Source organism: Octopus sinensis, linkage group LG1 (assembly GCF_006345805.1).
Source record: "Octopus sinensis linkage group LG1, ASM634580v1, whole genome shotgun sequence".
NCBI classification, from domain to species: domain Eukaryota; kingdom Metazoa; phylum Mollusca; class Cephalopoda; order Octopoda; family Octopodidae; genus Octopus; species Octopus sinensis.
Window position 1 is genome coordinate 206,266,189 of NC_042997.1, and position 19,168 is coordinate 206,285,356.

The following is a 19,168-nucleotide window of genomic DNA, read 5'->3' on the forward strand; positions in this document are numbered from 1 at the left end:
CAGTCACAGCCCCTGTTTCATTGCCATGTAGCATGGCAGTTCGTACACATGTGTCATACAGTCTATCTTTTACTCTGGGCATCCATTTAGCCCTGATCCTGAAGTTGCTAACTCGTAGTCTATGCTGTGGGGTACATTATTTTCTGGGAAGGTTTTGGAACTTATAAGTAGCCATCTTTCCCATTTCCTGGTGAGGATGTAGTCAGTTTGACTAGTGTGTCTACCAGATAGGTAGGTAACTGGCAGCCTGGTTCCCTCCTCATTGCGGGAACCAAAACCATAGCCTCCATGTATGCCATGGAAGCCCCCTGCATGTTGTCCAACATGTCCATTGAAATCACAAGCCACAAAGAGAAGGTCTCTGTCATTCATCGATGAGGTATTCAGCAGGGTGTCATCTGGGCGGATACCGTGGAAGCTCTCAGTTATGTTCCAGGTTATGGCTAACCACATCGATTAGTATTTAACATCTGTTACTTCTATGAGTTGTCACTCATGCTGTAAATTCCTCTGATGAGTAATTTCGTGTTCACTGGATGGTAATATTATCTGGAGTGTATAGTAGCAGTAATTATAGCAAGAGAGAATATGGAGACAGGTACATTGTTAAAAGTGTGTGATATTGAAAATGAAACGAGTAAATTTGAAAGAAGCCAGGGAACTGAAATGCCAAATGGGCAAAGAATCAGAGCAGTTGTATAAGTATAGTGGTATAAGTACTTGGGAATACTGGAAACAGACGAGATAAAAAATGGAGAAATGAAACAAATTACCAGTAGGGAGTTGACAAGGAGAGTCAGAAAATTATTGCAGTCAAAGCTGGATTCCAAAATTCAAGAGCATTACCCTTAATCAGATAAAGAGTTGGAATAATAGACAGGACCAGAAAAACAATATAAAGAAACTTGACAGAAAAACCAGGGAGTTGTTGACAATGTATGGGGTCAACCCACTCTCTGAAAGCAGATATGAACTGGCTGTACTTGAGGAGAGACCAGAGTGGAAGAGGCTTAATAAAAGTAGAAGAATGTATACAGATGGAAAGAAAAAGTCTAGTACAGTATTTTCAGAGCAGCACAGAAAAACTACTAAAAACAGTTAAGAGAGAATAGATGATGAAGCGTGTAATAGGAGAAAAAGACAAGAACGAAATACAAAGAGAAAACGTCAGACATGGGAGAGAAACCTCTGCACAACCAATTATGGAGAGCCACTGAAGATGTATCATCATCATCATCATTGTTTAACGTCCACTTTCCATGCTAGCATGGGTTGGATGGTTCAACCAGGTCTGGGAAACCAGGAGGCTGCACCAAGCTCCAGTCTGATCTGGCAATGTTTCTACAGCTAGATGCCCTTCCTAATCCCAATCACTCCATGAGTGTAGTAGGTGCCTTTTACGTGCCAGGGGAGACTGGCAACGGCCATGATCGGTTGGTGCTTTTTACATGCCACCGGCATGTAAGCCAGTCAAGGCAGCACTGGCATCGGTCATGTTTGGATGGTGCTTTTTACGTGCCACCAGCACAGGTATCACAACTACAATTTCCATTTGATTATTTGATGTTGATTTACTTGACTCAATAGGTCTCCTCAAGCACAGCAGGTCGCCCTGCGATCCAAGGTAAGCACAGCAGGCCATCCTGCGACCCAAGGCACTTTGGATGGGCTGGGGCTTCTATGTGAAGCTGGTGCAGGAAACTGCCATGAACTCACGTTATTTGTCGGGTCTTCACAGTCACAGCGCATCTCCAGAGGTCTCGGTCTTTTGTCATTGCCTCTGCTAGTCCCAATGTTTAATGGTCATACTTGTCCACCTCATCCTATGTCTTCCTGGGTCTACCTCCACCCCGGATTCCTTCAACAGTTTGGGAGTGGCATATCACTCATCTCTCCTCTTCCATCCATAGTACATGACCATACCAGCGCAGATGTCACTCTTGCATGCTGCATTCGATGCTTCTTGTATCCAACATTTCTCTCAGGGCACTTACACTCTGTTGCGTGTGCACACTGACATTACACATCCAGCAGATCATGCTAGCTTCATTTCTTTCAAGCCTACACATGTCCTCTGCAGTCACAACCCATGTTTCACTACCGTGAAGCATGGCAGTTGGCACACATACGTCGTACAATCTACCTTACATTCTGAGTGAGAGACCCTTTGTCACCAGTAGGGGTAGGAGCTTTATAAACTTTACCCAGGCTATTCTTAATCTAGTGGTAACGCTCTCTGAGCATCCACCCCCACTACTAACTTGGTCACCTAGGTAGCAGAAACTATCAACTACTGCTAGTTTCGCCCCCAGGAGTGTAATGGAATCTGTTTTCTGAGTATCAATGGTGTCTATTGCACCTGTGCATCTGCCGCACACGAAAGCTATCTTCTCGGTTAATTTTCCTTTGATGTTGCTACACCTCTTATGTGTCCATAGCTTACACTGGGTAATCTTATGGAGTTTCTACCCACACCTTTTCTACAGATTGAGTAGGGCCACCTACCTGAAAGGGTGTGTGATGTGTTTGCCTTCCTACTTACTAGAACTTTGATCTTTGCTACGTTGACTCTAAGGCCTTTTGATTCTAAACCTAGCTTCCACACCAAAATTTATTTTCTAGTTCCGGTAGTGATTCTGCTATGAGGGCCAGGTCATCAGCATGGAGAAGCTCCCAGTGGCAACCTGTTTTGAATTCCTCTGTTATTACCTGGAGGACTATGATAAATAAAAGGGGACTGAGGGCTGAACCTTGGTGAACCCCTACTTCTACCCAGAATTCTTCACTATATTCGTTGCCAATCCTAACCTTACTAATGGCCTCTCTGTATTAGGCCAGTACAACCCTTATTAACCATTCGTCAATCTCCAGTTTCTGCATCGCCCACCAGATAAGGGATCAAGGGACCCTCTCAAAGCCTTTCTCAAATCCACGAAAGCTAAGTAGAGGGGTTTATCTTTAGCTAAGTATTTCTCCTGCAGTTGTCGAACCAGGAATATGGCATCAGTGGTGTTTCTACTTGGCACAAAACCAAACTGCATCTCATCTAAGCAGACTCTCTCCCTAATGAGATGGGCTATGACCCTCTCCATGACTTTCATCACCTGATCCAGCAGTTTGATACCCCTATAATAAAAATCCTGGGCTTTGTTAAAAAAGGACAATTGAAACAAGAAACACAGAGCCTAATTGTAGCAGCCCAAGATAAAGTGATAAAAGCAAACAACTTTATATTTATGGTCATTACAACCTACACGTGTTTCCACTGCACAGATTACAGACACAATTTTCGGTGCAGCTTCTTCAAGTTTTGTCCATCTGGATAGTTTCAAAGTGAACTGAGTGGAGTTAGTTGTTTGTTAGTTAGAGTTCAGGAGGAGCGAGGGTTGAAACTGAAATCTGATCTGTGTGATTGTCTTCAGATCTATGTCAGCTTTTTGTCTAATGATGTCAAGGTTGATGTTACTGTTTTCATAGGGCTCTTTGTGTATTGTAGTAGTTGGGTACACTGGAGCTTTGCTTTCAAGTTCAGTACTTGTAGTGTAATGCTTTTAGTTGTTCATATATTCATTTTCTTGGTTGTGTTGTTAACGATTTGTGGTATACATTGGATGGAATATATGCTAGGTGTGTTAAGGACAGCCATGAATATTTTTGATTTTAGGATATGTTTGTCTATCCATCCTTTCACATTGGGTTATCTAGAACTTTCTTTAAATTCCTTAAATGATTTGTTGTGTGTATGTAAGCACCTTAAGGCCTGTTCAAGTCTGGTATTAAGTAGATTGTTTCTCAATGTAAATATTTGGTATAATTCTTCTATACATTGGTCACATCTACTGCCTACCCAATATGTTTAGCTGTACTAATTATTTTCCATTCCAAAGAATAGCTGTGGTTCATATCTTTAATTAAGCAGATTAGTTTGCCTAGGACTAATACTATTCATGTTATTTCTATCCCAAAATGAATTTAAGTGATTGGCCAGCCTACTCTTGAAATTAAGAGAACTGACCCCCTATGTAGAAATACATCTTTCCTTTAGAATTGAGTTTGCATCTATAGACTAGGTTCTTCATCAAACATCTTGGTCTAATGGGAATACTTCAGTATGCCCATTGAACTCAAGATGTTTGATACTTAGTACAGCTAAACTGTATTGAGCAGGACAAAAAAGATATGAGTCATGTGTAGAAGAAATGTACTCTCTGTGCATACATTAGTATGCCATCACTAATTGTGTATAGGTTCATGTCTTGCTTTCATTTTGCACCAGTCCTGGTATTTTGAGGATGAAAGCTTTAATGTGTAGCTATATGTACTGGCCAAAATTGGATAGAAAAATTGAAAATTTAGTGAAAAGCTGCAGATGATGTGCTCTAACAGCAAAATTATTTAGATGATAAAAGGTGAACCTTGGCCAAAAGTAGATGTTCCATGGTTGAGACTACACATTGAATTCACTGGTTCCTTAAATGTTTCATACTACTTAGTGGCGGTTGTTTGTGAGATTTGGTACCCTAGACACAGTAGTATCTGACAATGGAATAAAATTTGTGTGCTTTGAATTTTAAAAATTTTGTGAAACATTTGCAGTAGAACATGTAACTACAGCACTATACTATCCCAAATCTACTCAACTGGCAGAACGCTTTCTCATATCACCACAACCTGTAATGGTTTTGAGCAAGTCTAAGGCAGTCTTCCACACTTATCTCTCCTCTTCCTGTATAGGCGATCAGTGGATGATGGGCTCCATGCATCATTAGGGGCTTACTTAACTTCCTGTCCATCATTAGGGGCTTACTTAACTTCCTGTCCACTTCAGGATTCCAGGGCCATACTGAACTACTGCGACTGTGCACAAGTTTATTGCCGAAATTATGTTTCTAACATTCAGCTTTGAAGCCAGTACTTTTCTCACTCACCGCAGGTACTCTCTTTTTGTCTTTCCCTCCATGTCATTGTGTCTGATTCCATCTGCCTCAAGTATTCCCTTGTAATCATAGTTGGATTGAGGTTGAATTGCCTTCATCATTTTACCACTTGGTAACCATATGCCTTCTGTCCTGACAAGCTTTCCTCATCTCGTCACCTTTGTAGCACATTTTGAGAGTCCATCTTAATATCATTGGAGAAAATCCGCACAGACTGGACTAGGCTGTCCAGTTCTGCCTCAGGTTTTGAAAATAGTTTCAGGTCATCCATCAACAGTAAGTCGTTCAGTTTTTCCATACCTCTTCCCAGATCATACCCCAACTTTGTTTTCTGTAGCATTTCATTCAAGAGGATCATTCCGAGTGCAAAGATCAGTGGGGACATATTGTCCCCCTGGAAGATTCCTCTCTTGATTTTCACCTTTCCTAATACTTGATTCTCTGCTGTCAATTCCATTTTCAACCATTTCATATTGTTCCATATAAGGCTTCTCATATTCTCTGCTACTCCATACATTTCCATTGTTCTTATTATCCAGGAGTGTGGTATCATATCCTATGCTTTGCGATAGTCGACCCATGCCATGCTCAGATTTGTGTGTCTTCTCTTGCATTTCCTGATAATTAGATTAGCAATCAAGAGCTGATCCTTCATTTCCTGGCTCCTTTTACGGTTCCCTTTCTGTTTAATGGGTAGCAGCCCACTTTTTCCCAAGCATCTGTACAGTTCAGCAGCCAAATTACCTGACATTAGTTTCCACGTGAGCAGAAAGCATGTTATTGTTCTAAAGTTGGATGCAACATTTCCCTTTCCAGGATCCTTGGCACATAACAATGTCTTTCCCTTTGTCTTCCAGCTGGGTACTGCACCTTCCTGCGAGCACTCATCTAGCTGTTGCACTCTCCTTTGATGGATCCCTCTCAGTTTCTTCATCCAATAATCTGGAACCCCATCCAGTCCTGGGCTCTTCCAATTTGGGAATTTTCTTAACTGCTTTTTTATCATTTCTGTAGTTATTTTTATGTCTTTTTTGCCTTCTATATTTCTTAACCTATCTTGGATTTCATGCAGCCACTCTGCTTCATTATTATCATCTGCAGGTTGGTCCCAGATCTCTCTCCAGAATGCCCTACTTTTCTCTGCTTCTGGTATCATTGTTATGTGTAATTGCCCATCCAGTTCCTGAAACAGTTACTTCTCATGTGCTTCTAACAATCTGTTCTGCTTGAATTATTTTCTTCTATCTTTCCTGTTTTGCTTTGATTGCTCCAATTCTTTGTTTCATTTCTTCCAATATCTCATCATACAATTTATCTCTTATTCCATCTGTCCTTTCCAGCATCATTCTTATACTTTCATTCTGCAATTCCCCTCTTCTCAATCTATCAACTTGTCCTAAATGTCTTTGTCCTTGCAAATTCCTCGACACCAGAACGGTTCTTTACGTTCTGTTTGTTCTTTCCTTTTCTATCCAATTCTATCTGCAGCAACAGTTGCTGCACCCCAAATAATCTTGTTAGTTTCAGTGATATTTTTCGTATGGAACAGCCCAAGAACTGAATCTATCTTTTCAGTTTCAACCTTGATCTTGCATTGGTCAACATACCTCAGATTGCGTTGGGGTACTTGGTCTTCTCTAATATATTAGCACCGTATCCTCACTATGTCTTGATGGTTATCATTGTATTCTTATGTCATAACTCTTCCTTACTATGATTATTATTATCATTATTATTATTATTATTATTATTATTATTATTGAGTGAGAGAGCAGTGCATGCCATCAAAGTGACACTGGGGTAAAATATACGGAGCCCAGTATACCCATCATGACTACCCGTCTGATAAGGGTACAACAGGCACATGCATCACTACCATATGTGCGCGACATGGTGATCTCATATCAAGATAAACAGCACATGACATCGCTGGTGGGGCCCAGTTAGAATTTTCTTCAGGTTGAGTAACCCATCCCGCTCAAAAGGTCTCTGAATAAGAGTTGTTTAAGGATGTTGAACGAACCACCCATGTTTCCAAAGGTGAATTATCCAAATCTCCAAGAATTCCTTTCAACACACGGCTATTATTATTATTATTATTATTATTGAGTGAGAGAGCAGTGCATGCCATCAAAGTGACACTGGGGTAAAATATACGAAGCCCAGCATACCCATCATGACTACCCGTCTGATAAGGGTACACCAGGCACATGCATCACAACCATATGTGCGCGACACGGTGATCTCATATCAAGATAAACAGCACATGACCTTGCAGGTGGGGCCCAGTTAGAATTTTCTTCAGGTCGAGTAGCCCATCCTGCTCAAAAGGTCCCTGAATAAGGGTTGCTTTAGGATGTTGAACGAAACACCTATGTTTCCAAAGGTGAATTATTCAAACTCCAAAGAATCCCTCTCAACACATGGCTATGATGCTCCCCCACTACTTCTGCTCGTGATCAGAGATGCACGTATTGTCAGCCACTAAGGGACATGCTCAACTGGTTAAGGTCAAACAACTGACAAGCAAATCTGTGGTATTGAGCAGAATATTTGCTGCAGCCCATCTTTTATACCAAGACAAAACAATGTACATGATGACACTTCCAATCATTTAAGATCAGAAGCCATGAGAGTCACTGCCTGGTACTGCATCAGGGCATTTATTATTATTATTATTATTATTTTTATTATTATTATTATTATTATTATTATTATTAAGGTAATGAACTAGCAGAATTGTTAGCACGTCAGGCAAAATGCCTGATGGTATTCCATCGGTCTTTATTATAATTATTATTATTATTATTATCATTATTATTATTATCATTATCATTATTATTATTATTATTATTATTATTATTATTATTATTATTATTATTTAGGTAGCGAACTAGCAGAATTGTTAGTAGGTCAGGCAAAATGCCTGATGGTATTCCATCGGTCTTTATTATTATTATTATTATTATTATTATTATTATCATTATTATTATTATTTTGTTGTTGTTGTTGTTGTTATAATGTGAGAAGCTTATTGAATCAGTAGCACGCCAGACAAAATGCTTAGCAACATGTCATCCATTTATGCAGTCTGAGTTCAGTCATCTGTGAATAACTTTGCCTTTCATCCTTTCAGGGTCAATAAAATGAATACTGGTCAAGCACTGACCAGTATTCATTTTGATGTGATGGACAAGCCCCCTCCTTTAAAATTTCAGGCCTTGTGCCTATAATCGAAAGGATTATTATTATTGTTGTTGTTGTTGTTCCCTAACACAGAGCTTTTATGTTTGGGTTGTATCTTTTGCTTTACTATTCAGCATATTAACAATCCCAAAACCATTGCTAACGGTCCAGGAGAGGCATACTAGCCCAGACTTGGCTTGGCACATATGGTTACACTTTTTTACTCTTTTACTTGTTTCACTCATTTGACCGTGGCCATGCTGGAGCACCACCCTTAGTCGAGCAAATCAACCCCAGGACTTATTCTTTGTAAGCCTAGTACTTATTCTATCGGTCTCTTTTGCTGAACCACTAGGTTATGGGAACGTAAACACACTAGTATCAGTTGTCAAGTGATGTTGGGGGGACAAACATACACACACACACACACACACACATACATATATATGACGGGCTTCTTTCAGTTTCTGTCTACCAAATCCACTCACAAGGCTTTGGTTAGCCCAAGGCTATAGTAGAAGACACTTGCCCAAGGTACTATGCAGTGGGACTGAACCAGGAACCATGTGGTTCGTAAGCAAGCTACTTACCACACAGCCACTCCTTGTTGAAGAAAAGCAAGACTTAGTAGTTCAATAGCAGCGGAAGATGAAAGATATGTCTTGTCAAGAAAAAGCATTACATTCAAGAACTCTCTTCATCCACACACTTAACTAAAACCTAAACTGCAAGGGTGAGGTTTAATGCTCCGGCCCATATGAAAGGATTATAAACATTAGGACTTTGACTATCAGTCTCTCCACTACCACAAGTGAAAGTCCACGACAGAGTTGAGCTACTTTAACCATATGAATATAAACATAAACAAGATGTGTTCAGAAGATGTCTGACCTTTAGACATACAGAAAACCCCTTTGTACGTTTCACAAATTTTATTTAATCACCTTCAAAATATCCCCAGTGGGAGTTCACAATTTTCTCCCAGACCTTCTGTTGCTACTGGTAACACTTCTGGAGTGCCTTTCCTGGAATACTATGAAACTCTGTTGTTACTTTTCACATCATTTCCTCTCGCAGCTGAAATTGTGTCTCTTTCAGCATGGTTAGCATGGTTTTTAATTTTGTGGAAGAGCCAAAAGTCACGTGGTGCCAAGTCAGGAGTGTAGGAGGCCTGTCAAACAAATGGTGTGTTGTTCTTGACCAGGAGATCTTGGATTTGACTCTCTTATTGCACTGACACTCCCCACATGCACAGATCATTCATTAAAATGGAATGCATTATTTTCACAGCTTCCACAAACCAGATGTGGAACTTGCTGACAGAAAGCTACTGCAACTTTTCCATACCAACCACTCTGATGAGCACAGTCTTAGATAATCACCTAATTACCCAATATCAGGTGCAAAACAAATTTGTAAGAATGGTTGAAATAGATTTATAATACTGAATAGTTTACGCTTAATATGTCCCCTCCGTGGTGGGGACACTGGCAACGGGTAGTGTCAGAGCTATGCCGTCGGGAACTTCGGTTCCTGGTAGGGCCACCCAAGGCGGATTGGTCTGACACCGAGTGATATTAGGGCCACAACCTGGCAGACGGGGCTCTGGTAAAAATCCTCTGAGTGTCTGCTTTGGTAACTGGCGGCTCCTTGGTCGTTCTGTCTCTGCGTCTGCGTACAATCTGCGGCAAACAGGATGTCTCCACATGCGGGATTGTTGGGGACCGCTTGTGAAATCCACATATCCCCACAAAACTTCTTCCATGAGTAGAAGAAGCCGACACAACCCACCCAGGGTGAATGTCGCCACAAGTACAAGTAAGTAATATACCCACTCTGTTGAAAAATGTATGAGTGCGTGTTTTTCTGACTTACAGACTCACAGACTGTATCATTATCCTCATCCTTGACAGGATCTGGTGACCACCAGATCTGTTTTAGGCTCCACGCTCAGCTTTGGCATGGTTTCTATGGCTGACTGGCTGGCTGGTTGCCCTTCATATTGCCAACCATTTTACAGTGTGCTTTTCTCATGGCACCAGCACTGGTGAGGTCACCAAGTATCTTGCAAAACAAAGCAAAGAATGGAAAAGGATAAAACTCCCCCAATGGAATTGGGTTGGGGAAGAGCCTTGATGCCAGGGGTAGAAATTCTAAAGTTTGCCAGAGGGTCAAGCATAGTTGTCTGGATATAGGGGAGACTCATGACCTCCTCATATTTATGCAAGGGTGCATGACAGTATCTGGAGGGGAGAAAGATGGTGGTAATAGGGTTCCAGAGCACACTTTCCATAACTTAGTGGTTTATCAAAGGAGACTGATAGAATAAGTATCTGGCTTTAAAATATTAATGTATTTGGGTCGATTCATTTGACTAAAAATTCTTCAAGGTGGTGCCCCAGCATGGCCACATTCGAATGACTGAAAGAAGTAAAAGATAAAAGATATAACGGGGTTAATTCATTCAACTAAAAGCCTTCAAGGTGGTGCCCCAGCATGGCCACATTCGAATGACTGAAAGAAGTGAATGATACACACACACACACACACACACTGATATTTGTCTATTTTTTTCAGACACTGCATCATCGAAAGCATCCCTTCCTGGTTCACCACAGGAACCCTCTTCTGTGGCACCCAGTACTAATGTGATGTCCGGACGATATGATGACATCAAAATAAACCTCGCAAAGGGTACAATTTCTAATGTACCTGTTAATGTATCTGTGAGTAAATAGATTCAAGTAACATAAATTTAATTGTTATTTCATTTCCAAATGAGGAATCGTTACAGTTAATTAAAACATTTTCTCAATCAAACTCAAACATTTTATTTCCTTCACATCTGATATCTTGAGTATATCTTTTGCTAACTTTAACAACCTCAAACTTACTACAGCCATTTTGTAGAGCCTTTCTTAACAACAATATCAACTGCAACAATGTATCTCTCTTCTCTCCATGGAATGTTCCTTAGTTGTTTACCATTAATTACTTTTGTAGGTTGATGTCATCGTTAACAACACCAATAAAAACCTCCAGCTTAATGATGGTTCTCTTTCCAAATCTATTCTCAATGCTGCTGGTCCACAGATACAAGATGAATGTAACCAGAAATATCCTCAAGGTATTTCTACATCTGAAATTGCCATCACTAAAGGATATAACCTCAACTGTGAGAATGTATTTCATCTGGCATTACCTCCCTGGGATGAAAATTCCTCTGATTCAGTAAGTATCAATCATATGATATTGATTTATTGAAACTTTTAATGTTTGAAGAGAACCTTATGCATGTTGTGTGAGAATCATAAAGCAAATGTCAGCATCCTGTTTAATATTTGTTCTTCCAAGTTATCATTGGAAGGAAGCAGAAGATATCGATGAACAGGACACTTTTATATATAAATAGAAGGAAAAAAGCCTCATGGCCTAACAACAGTTATGTGACTGATAAATAAGACTATATTAAAACATATTTCTCTGTTTTACTCTCTGTATTGGTGAGTTTTTCTCTGTCATGGCACGAGCACTAGAGAGGTTGTCATGTCCTCAACAACACTAAAGACTCCTCTTGGGTCTGCATTGTCTCTCTTCATTCACCAACCATTTTACACGGTGGATTGGGTCTGTTTTATTGTAGCAGCATCATGAGTGAGGTTGCCTTGTCCCTTGCAGGACTAAAGAGTGATAGGAATGACAGTTGTGTTTAGAAGTGGTAGGAGTGAGAGGAGGATATATTTATTACAACTTAATGGTTTCTTCCTGTAATAAGAAAATAATTTAATAAAATGTTCATTATCAATTACTAAACAATTTTTTTTTTTTAGATTCTGGCAAACTTGACTCAAATAATAACCACTTGTCTGGAAACTGCTGAGAGAATGGGAGCAAAAATCCTTGCATTTCCTATATTAGGGGCTGAAATGAATTATCCCATTGGAAAAATACCTGTAACTATGTTTGAAGCAGTCAAAAACTACTCAAATCTAAATTCAAGCCAGATCAAAGTTGTTTACATTGTTCTTCCAAACCACCCAGAGATAGAGAAGGTTGGTTGTTGTATTTATTGTTTGTTGTTTTATGTTGATATTTTTGGAATTTGCAAAAAAAAAAAAGCCTACCGTAAATGAAGGAAATAGAACCAAAAATATGGAATCATTTCCTGACTTTATTTATTGGTTTTCTTAGATAGCAGAGATGGGAAGTGATGCTGAGAGGAATTTGGAGTGGAGGGCCCTACAGTATGTGGATGGAGGTGTGGGGAAGATGGCTTGTGGGGGAGTTTGATAGACAACAGAATTATGTGTGAGAGGTGGGTCATGTTTGTAAGGGACATGCCTATTTGTATGGATGGTCACAATGTTACTTAGCTTATAAGATGAAATATAAAAAAAAAACAATAAATAAAATATAAGAATGAAAGAATACAGAACAGAGTGAGTAATGTAGTCCTAGGTAGACTGTGACTGAATAAGAGTTTGCTTGAGTGACAGTTGAATGATGAAAAAGTGATTGTTGCATCTGGTGATTCCTTGTGTTGATGACCCCTTAGTTGTCTGATGGCCCCATCCAGTTGTTCAACGGACTTCCTGCATCCTATCACAGTTTTACTCTATCATGATTACCTGCTGCAAAGATAACATCAACAACAATGGCAACAACAATCATCACAACAGATATTTCATATCTGGAACCACCATTCCTTCCTCTACATGTTAGGAACATGGACTTTGCCTTGAAAGAGTTTTGTCTTGCTACAGAAACCAAAATGATAAAGTTTCTACTCATATAGAATAAAGTGACTAACCATGTAAAATGCTAGTAAGACAGGAGACATGTTTTTGGAAATGGTTATTCCATTCAAAAAGTAAATAATTTCAGGTTGGTTCCATACAGTAAACTTACCAAAGGAATTTGGAGACAAAATGATTGATGTTTTGTTTAGATTTTCCAAAAAAGTTTGACAGTCAGCATCATTATGTTCCTGTGAAGAAGTTTCTTATAATTCCACCAGTCTTGTGTACAATTCTTAATTCATTAGCTTCAGAATCTTTCGGTTTCATCTGATAGTAGACGTTTCATTCTGCTTGGATATTTTCTCTATCATCCCACTATAGAGCACTTTGGTAAGCATCATCTACTAAGGCATCAGGAAAAAAAAAATTTTAGAGATTTAGCTTAGTCACTGATGTTTTTTGGGGTTCAGCTTTAATTTATAGTCTAGTTTATCTCAACACCAACATCAACATAAAAATAAAATGGAAATTGTAGTTAAGACACCTGTGACAGTGACAGGTAAAAAGCACCGTCCGAATGTGGCAGATGCCAGCACCGCCTGACTGGCATCTGTGTCAGTGACACGTAAAAGCACCAACTGATCGTGGCCGTTTGCCAGCTGCCCCTGGGACCTGTGCCGGTGGTATGTAAAAAACACCCACTACACTCACAGAGTGGTTGGCATTAGGAAGGGCATCCAGCTGTAGAAACACTGCCAAACTAGACTGGAGCCTGGTGCAGCCTCCATGGCTTACCAGACTCCGGTCGAACCATCCAACCCATGCTAACATGGAAAACGGACGTTAAATGATTATGATGATGATATATATATATATATAAATTAGAAAAAAATCACCTTTTATCAATTCAATAATGAAAAATTAAATTATACCATGTGGAAAATTACATATTTTAGAGAGATTAAATATAAGATAAAACATATAACAATGATTAAGTAATGTGCAAAATAATAAATAAAACATATATATTTGGTAGAATAATGACACATGTTTCATGGCTATATTTAAGAAATGATAATAGTAAAAATAATAGTAGTTGTAGTAAAATCACTTCAATATAAATATAGCCACTCTTCAGGTTAAAGATAACAACAATAATAATATAATTGATTAATAAATATACGTAAATAATTTTGTAAAATACAAATATATTCTTTAAAATAAATAAATATATATATATGATACAAAATATACATTAAGTGAAAACTAAATACAACACTTTAAACTATATACATTAGATCAAATTAATAATTAATATAGTCTTATACCCATTAACCAATTTATACTAAAAACCTTAATGTTAAATAATATACACAATGCTAGTACAAACCATAAATACTAGAATCAAAAATAGGAAATGATTCAAATATACACACACCCATTATATAAACTAACTATATAATTAATATATATGTAATATCTATAGATTTAATATTTCACTCAATAATATAGTTGACCAAAATATCAATTAATATAAAAACTAATTTACTTACATGTAATACTACTTGATAAATATACCACCTAATTATTAAATAATGTATTGTCTAACAAAACTAATTCTCAAATTAAATTATATGTAATACGTTTAATCACATTATAAAATTAATAATCATAAAGCATAATAAATAAATAGATATCATAACTAATAACTATCAAGAAACTATATATAAAAATAATAATATTTCAAAAACAACAACAATGACAATAATAATAATCAAATCCAATACAATTCAAAAGCAAAATAATATTGATAAACAAAAAACGTTACTTAGCTTGTCGATGAAAATAATATAACTGAATTTTAAACGTTAAAAAATAGGGCTTAGAATTTATAAGAAATTAAACTTGTGAAGATGTGTAAACAAATAGAATAAATTATCAATGAAAATGATGAACAATATTTATTAATAAAAAAGACGAAAAATATTTAAGCTTCATGAATTAAAGAAAAATAAGAAAAATAGAATAACAAATTCCATTTTACTATAAATGACAGTTTACTATAAATTTAGTTCCAAATAATTATTACGTAAAATATACATGTAATATTAAATTAATTTCTATTACTATAACTAATAGGTCTTAATAAAATTATATATAATCATTTATGTATTAAGAAATATCTAAGTTTAAAATTATTCCAATATATTAATATAACATATATTAATATATTAAATTATACACTAATACTACTAAATTATATCTACAAGAAATAAATAACATAAAAAGAAATAAGGTTTTATACATACGGCAAAATAAGCTAAACATATTATATAGGTAAATAAATTTATGTTAGCATTAAATTTTAAATGACTATTTACTATAAATTTAAAGTCCAAATGATAAATAAGTAAAATATATATATTATATTTAAATTAATTTATATTACTATAATTAATATATCTTAATAAATTCATATAATCATTTATTTATTCGCTAAACCTATTATATAGGTAATTTGATTTATGTTTACATTTAATTTTACGTTCCTTTAATGAGATTACCAACACATAATTGTTATTAGATAATATTTCTTTGAATTCATTATTACACAAAGAACAATAATTACTCCCTATAGAATATGATTTAGCCCTACAAATAATCTCCCAAGTTATTCTATATTTAATAGATCTAGATGTAAGGTCCCAAATATATTTACTGAGACCTGTTGAATTTATTAGATTTTTATTCTTAAAAGAATACATATGTTGAGATACTCTAGATTTGATTTTATTCAAAGTGTATGGTTTTATATTTACAGCTATTTATGTTTTTATAAATCATTATATATATTAGCACTTGCATTCACTCTAGTGGAGTCTTCAGATTGAATTTTTTCGGGAGATTTGTCTCTTTTTATAGTATTATTGAGGGTGTAGGGGTGGAGAGAGATAAAGAATAGTAAAAGAGGGTGAGGAGTGGGGAGAAAGTGAGAGAGAGTGCGTGCATTTGTGTGTGTGAGTGTGTGCCTTTGTATCTCAAAGCAGTGTCAATGGAAAAGAGAAGGAAAGGAAGAGAGAAAGAAGAAAAAATGTGTTTACTTCTATACAACTGGTCATTTCTTTCAGTAGAAAGTGATTCTTGGCTTTTGAAAATGGAAAAACCAGGTGGCTACTCCAAGGGAGGTAAATGTTATTTTTCAAAAAATTGTCTGGATTTCTTTTTATCATTGTCTTCTGAGAGAGCATGTGTAAGTGTTTCTTTTTGTGTGTGTGTCTGTGTATCTGAAAGAAGTGTCAATAGAAAAGAGAAGGAAAGAAAGAAGAAAGAGAGAAAGAAGAAAAATATGTTTACATCTTTACAGCTGGTCAGTTCTTTCAATAGAAAGTGATTCTTGTCCTTTAAAAATGGTAAAACCAGGTGGCTGCTCCAAAGGGTCTCTTGTTTTTCAAAAAAATTGTCTGGATTTCTTTTCATTATTGTCCAGTGAAAGAAAGTGTATATGTGTTTGTGTGTGTGGGGGGGGGAGGGGGGTGCCTGTGTATCTGAAAGGAATGTCAATGGAAAAGAGAAAGAAAGAATGAAAGAAGGAAGAGAGAAGGAAAAAAATTGTGTTGACATCTATACAGCTGTTTAGTTCTTTCAATCCAATGTTTGATTCCCGTGGTGGTATGGGTTGGAGATTCAGGATTTCTTCTATTTATGTATATGTACATATGTATAGTACTGTGCGTGCGTGTGTATGTGTGTGTGTGTATGTGTGTTTAATACAATTTACTTTACAAAATTGGTCCTTCATCATTACAGATCATTACAAATCATTTACAGAAATATTTTCAGCCATTCAGTTTGGGGGAGAATATTGTTACAAAGTATTTTTCCATATTTTTCCTGAAGGAGGTGTCATTCCTTGGGCATTTATAGAAGGGAAAGATCTTAAATTTTCCTTCTCCCCAAGTACCTAAGTGTTTACTCAGTGGAATCTTTCGTAATTCCTCCTGTCAGACATGTTGTCGGTGAATCCTGGATTGTTGACATAAAGAATTTCCAGTTCCACCTATATAATTCTCCTTGCATGTGAGGCAGGTTATGCAGTATGTTACGTTTTGCATTTAGCAATTCATATCTGAATTTACTTTGAATATGTGACCACTCTTAAATTTTATTTGTTTGTTTTCTTCTATATATTTGTAGGTGGGGTTACTGCAGATCCCACATCTACCATCTCTGCACTCTTTTACAAAGAATTTAGTTTTAGTCTCCGATGAGAATTTCGCTCTTGTTAGTTGTTCAGGTTTTTGTCTTGGCGTTTACTGTTTTTTATGCAATATTTGTTTAATATATTTCCCATTTTGGGGCTTTGTAGGACTATAGGTAGGTTTGAATGTATGGTTTGGAATGTGTTGGTAACTCCAGGGTAGTGTGTTTGTGAAAGGGATGATGTTTTCTTCGTTTTTCGTTTTTGGAGTTCTGAGTTGTGTGATGTCCAGTTTCATTGCTCTTGAGATTCCATTTTTTATTAGTTTAAGTGGGTATTTTTGTTCTAGTAAGAAGTTTTAAGTTCATTTAGTCTTATTTGGCTTGCTTGTGAGTCGGTTACTATGCTGCATATGTGTCTTGCCATACTATATGGAATGTTTCTTTTTATGTGGGATGGGTGGCAGGAGTAGAAATTTAAATATTGGAGTGTGTCGGGTTTTTTGTAGTGGATGTCTGTTGTGATGATGGAGTTGTGTATTTTGATGTTGATGTCTAGGAAGGGAAGTTCGTTGTGGCTGGTATCTATTGTGAAGTTGATAGATGGTGCAGCGTATTGAGGATGTTGTGGAATGTCCGTAGATCTTCTTCTGATCTGTTCCAAAAGATGAAGCAGTCATCGAGGTAGCGTTTCCACTTTTTCTTGATGTCTTCTCTGAAGTCGTGTTTTCAAAGACTTTCCCTATTTCATTGTATAGTTTGTTCTCAAGGAAACCCATCACCAGGCTGGCATATGAAGGTGAAAATTTCGTACCCATAGCCATGCCCTTTATCTGTCGGTATGTCTTGTTAAATGAGAATGTGTTTTCTTCAAGTATTAATTGGGTGGCTTTGATGATAAAGTCTGTCTTGAAACGTTCGTCTATGAGTTCCCTGTATTTTTCTACCCATTGTTTTATTGCTTCCAGACCAAGGGGTGTGGTATGTTTGTGTATAAGATTGTGACATTGAAGCTTGCAAGTATGGTGTTTTCCGGAACTGTATTTGGAATGTGTGTGAGGAAGTCTATGTCATCCCTTATGTAACTTGGTATCTGTGGGCATAAAGGTTTGAGGAGTACATCTAGGAAGTGGCTTAGTTGTTGTGTTGGTGCCTGGGGCCCTGCCACTATTGTGAGGTCTGTAGGCCTTTGTATTCTTATATAATGGTTCCTCTGTTCCTTTATGGCTCTCTGTATTTCAGAGCTTTTATGAACTTTAGGTAATCCATAAAAGTTGCTATCTTTGGTTCTTGTGTTGCATAGATAGTCTTTCTCCTTATCTGTAAAGGAGTCCTGGTATTCATTGACTAATGTTCTAATTTTTTTTTATTGTTGCTTTCTCTGGTGGTGTTGGTTCCCCTTTATAGTATGTCTGGTTGTTAAGCAACTCCAGTATCTTTTCTTTGTAGTAATCTGTATCCATAATTACTATTGCTCCACCTTTGTCAGCTTCTTTTATAATGATCGATTTGTCATTTTTTAGTTTTTGTAAGACTTGTTTTTCTCCTCTGCGGAGGTTCTGTTTGCATTTGTGTGTGTTGAGAGGGAATTTGGAGATTGTCTCTATGTATGTGTCTAGGTGTTTGTCACTTCCCTTGTAAGGGGTGAAATTGGATTTTTTCTTATGATTGAGTTATCTTCTGTTTCCTTATTTTCCAAGAATTCCATAAAGCAGGGGTAGCGGCTAAAGTTGTCTATATCAGTTTTTAGTTCTATGAGATTTGGAGTGGGTGTGGGTATAAATTTGAGGCCTTTTAGTAGTAGGTTCATTTCATTTTCGCTAAGTTCTCTTTTAGATAGGTTTATTATTTTGGGGTCTATGTGTTTTGTGTGTTCATTTGGAATTTTTGGTGTGTTGGGTCTGGAGTATGGTTGATGTAGCCTTTCGCTAAAAAAGGGGTTGTGTTGTTGCATCGCCAAATTCCATTTTCAGGTCTTAGGTTTTCTTGTAGAGGTAGGGGTGGTCTACATGGTCTGTATGTGTTGTTTTGTCTGTGATAGTTGTTTTCTTCCCATCTTCTATGTTTGTTGGGCCAATTTCCATTCCTGGGGTTCAGGTTTCCTTGTGG

At 37.2% G+C, this 19,168-nt stretch overlaps 1 protein-coding gene across 1 annotated transcript in view; it reads left to right on the top strand.

Annotated features, from left to right (window-relative positions):
- The window catches only part of LOC115211065 (protein mono-ADP-ribosyltransferase PARP14-like), a 554,188-nt gene that overhangs the window by 294,359 nt on the left and 240,661 nt on the right, over positions 1-19,168 (top strand). The window contains exons 3-5 of the mRNA XM_036508627.1: positions 10,701-10,849; positions 11,127-11,354; positions 11,954-12,175. Coding sequence (XP_036364520.1) covers positions 10,701-10,849; positions 11,127-11,354; positions 11,954-12,175 — 599 coding nt within the window. The remainder of the gene's footprint in view (positions 1-10,700; positions 10,850-11,126; positions 11,355-11,953; positions 12,176-19,168) is intronic.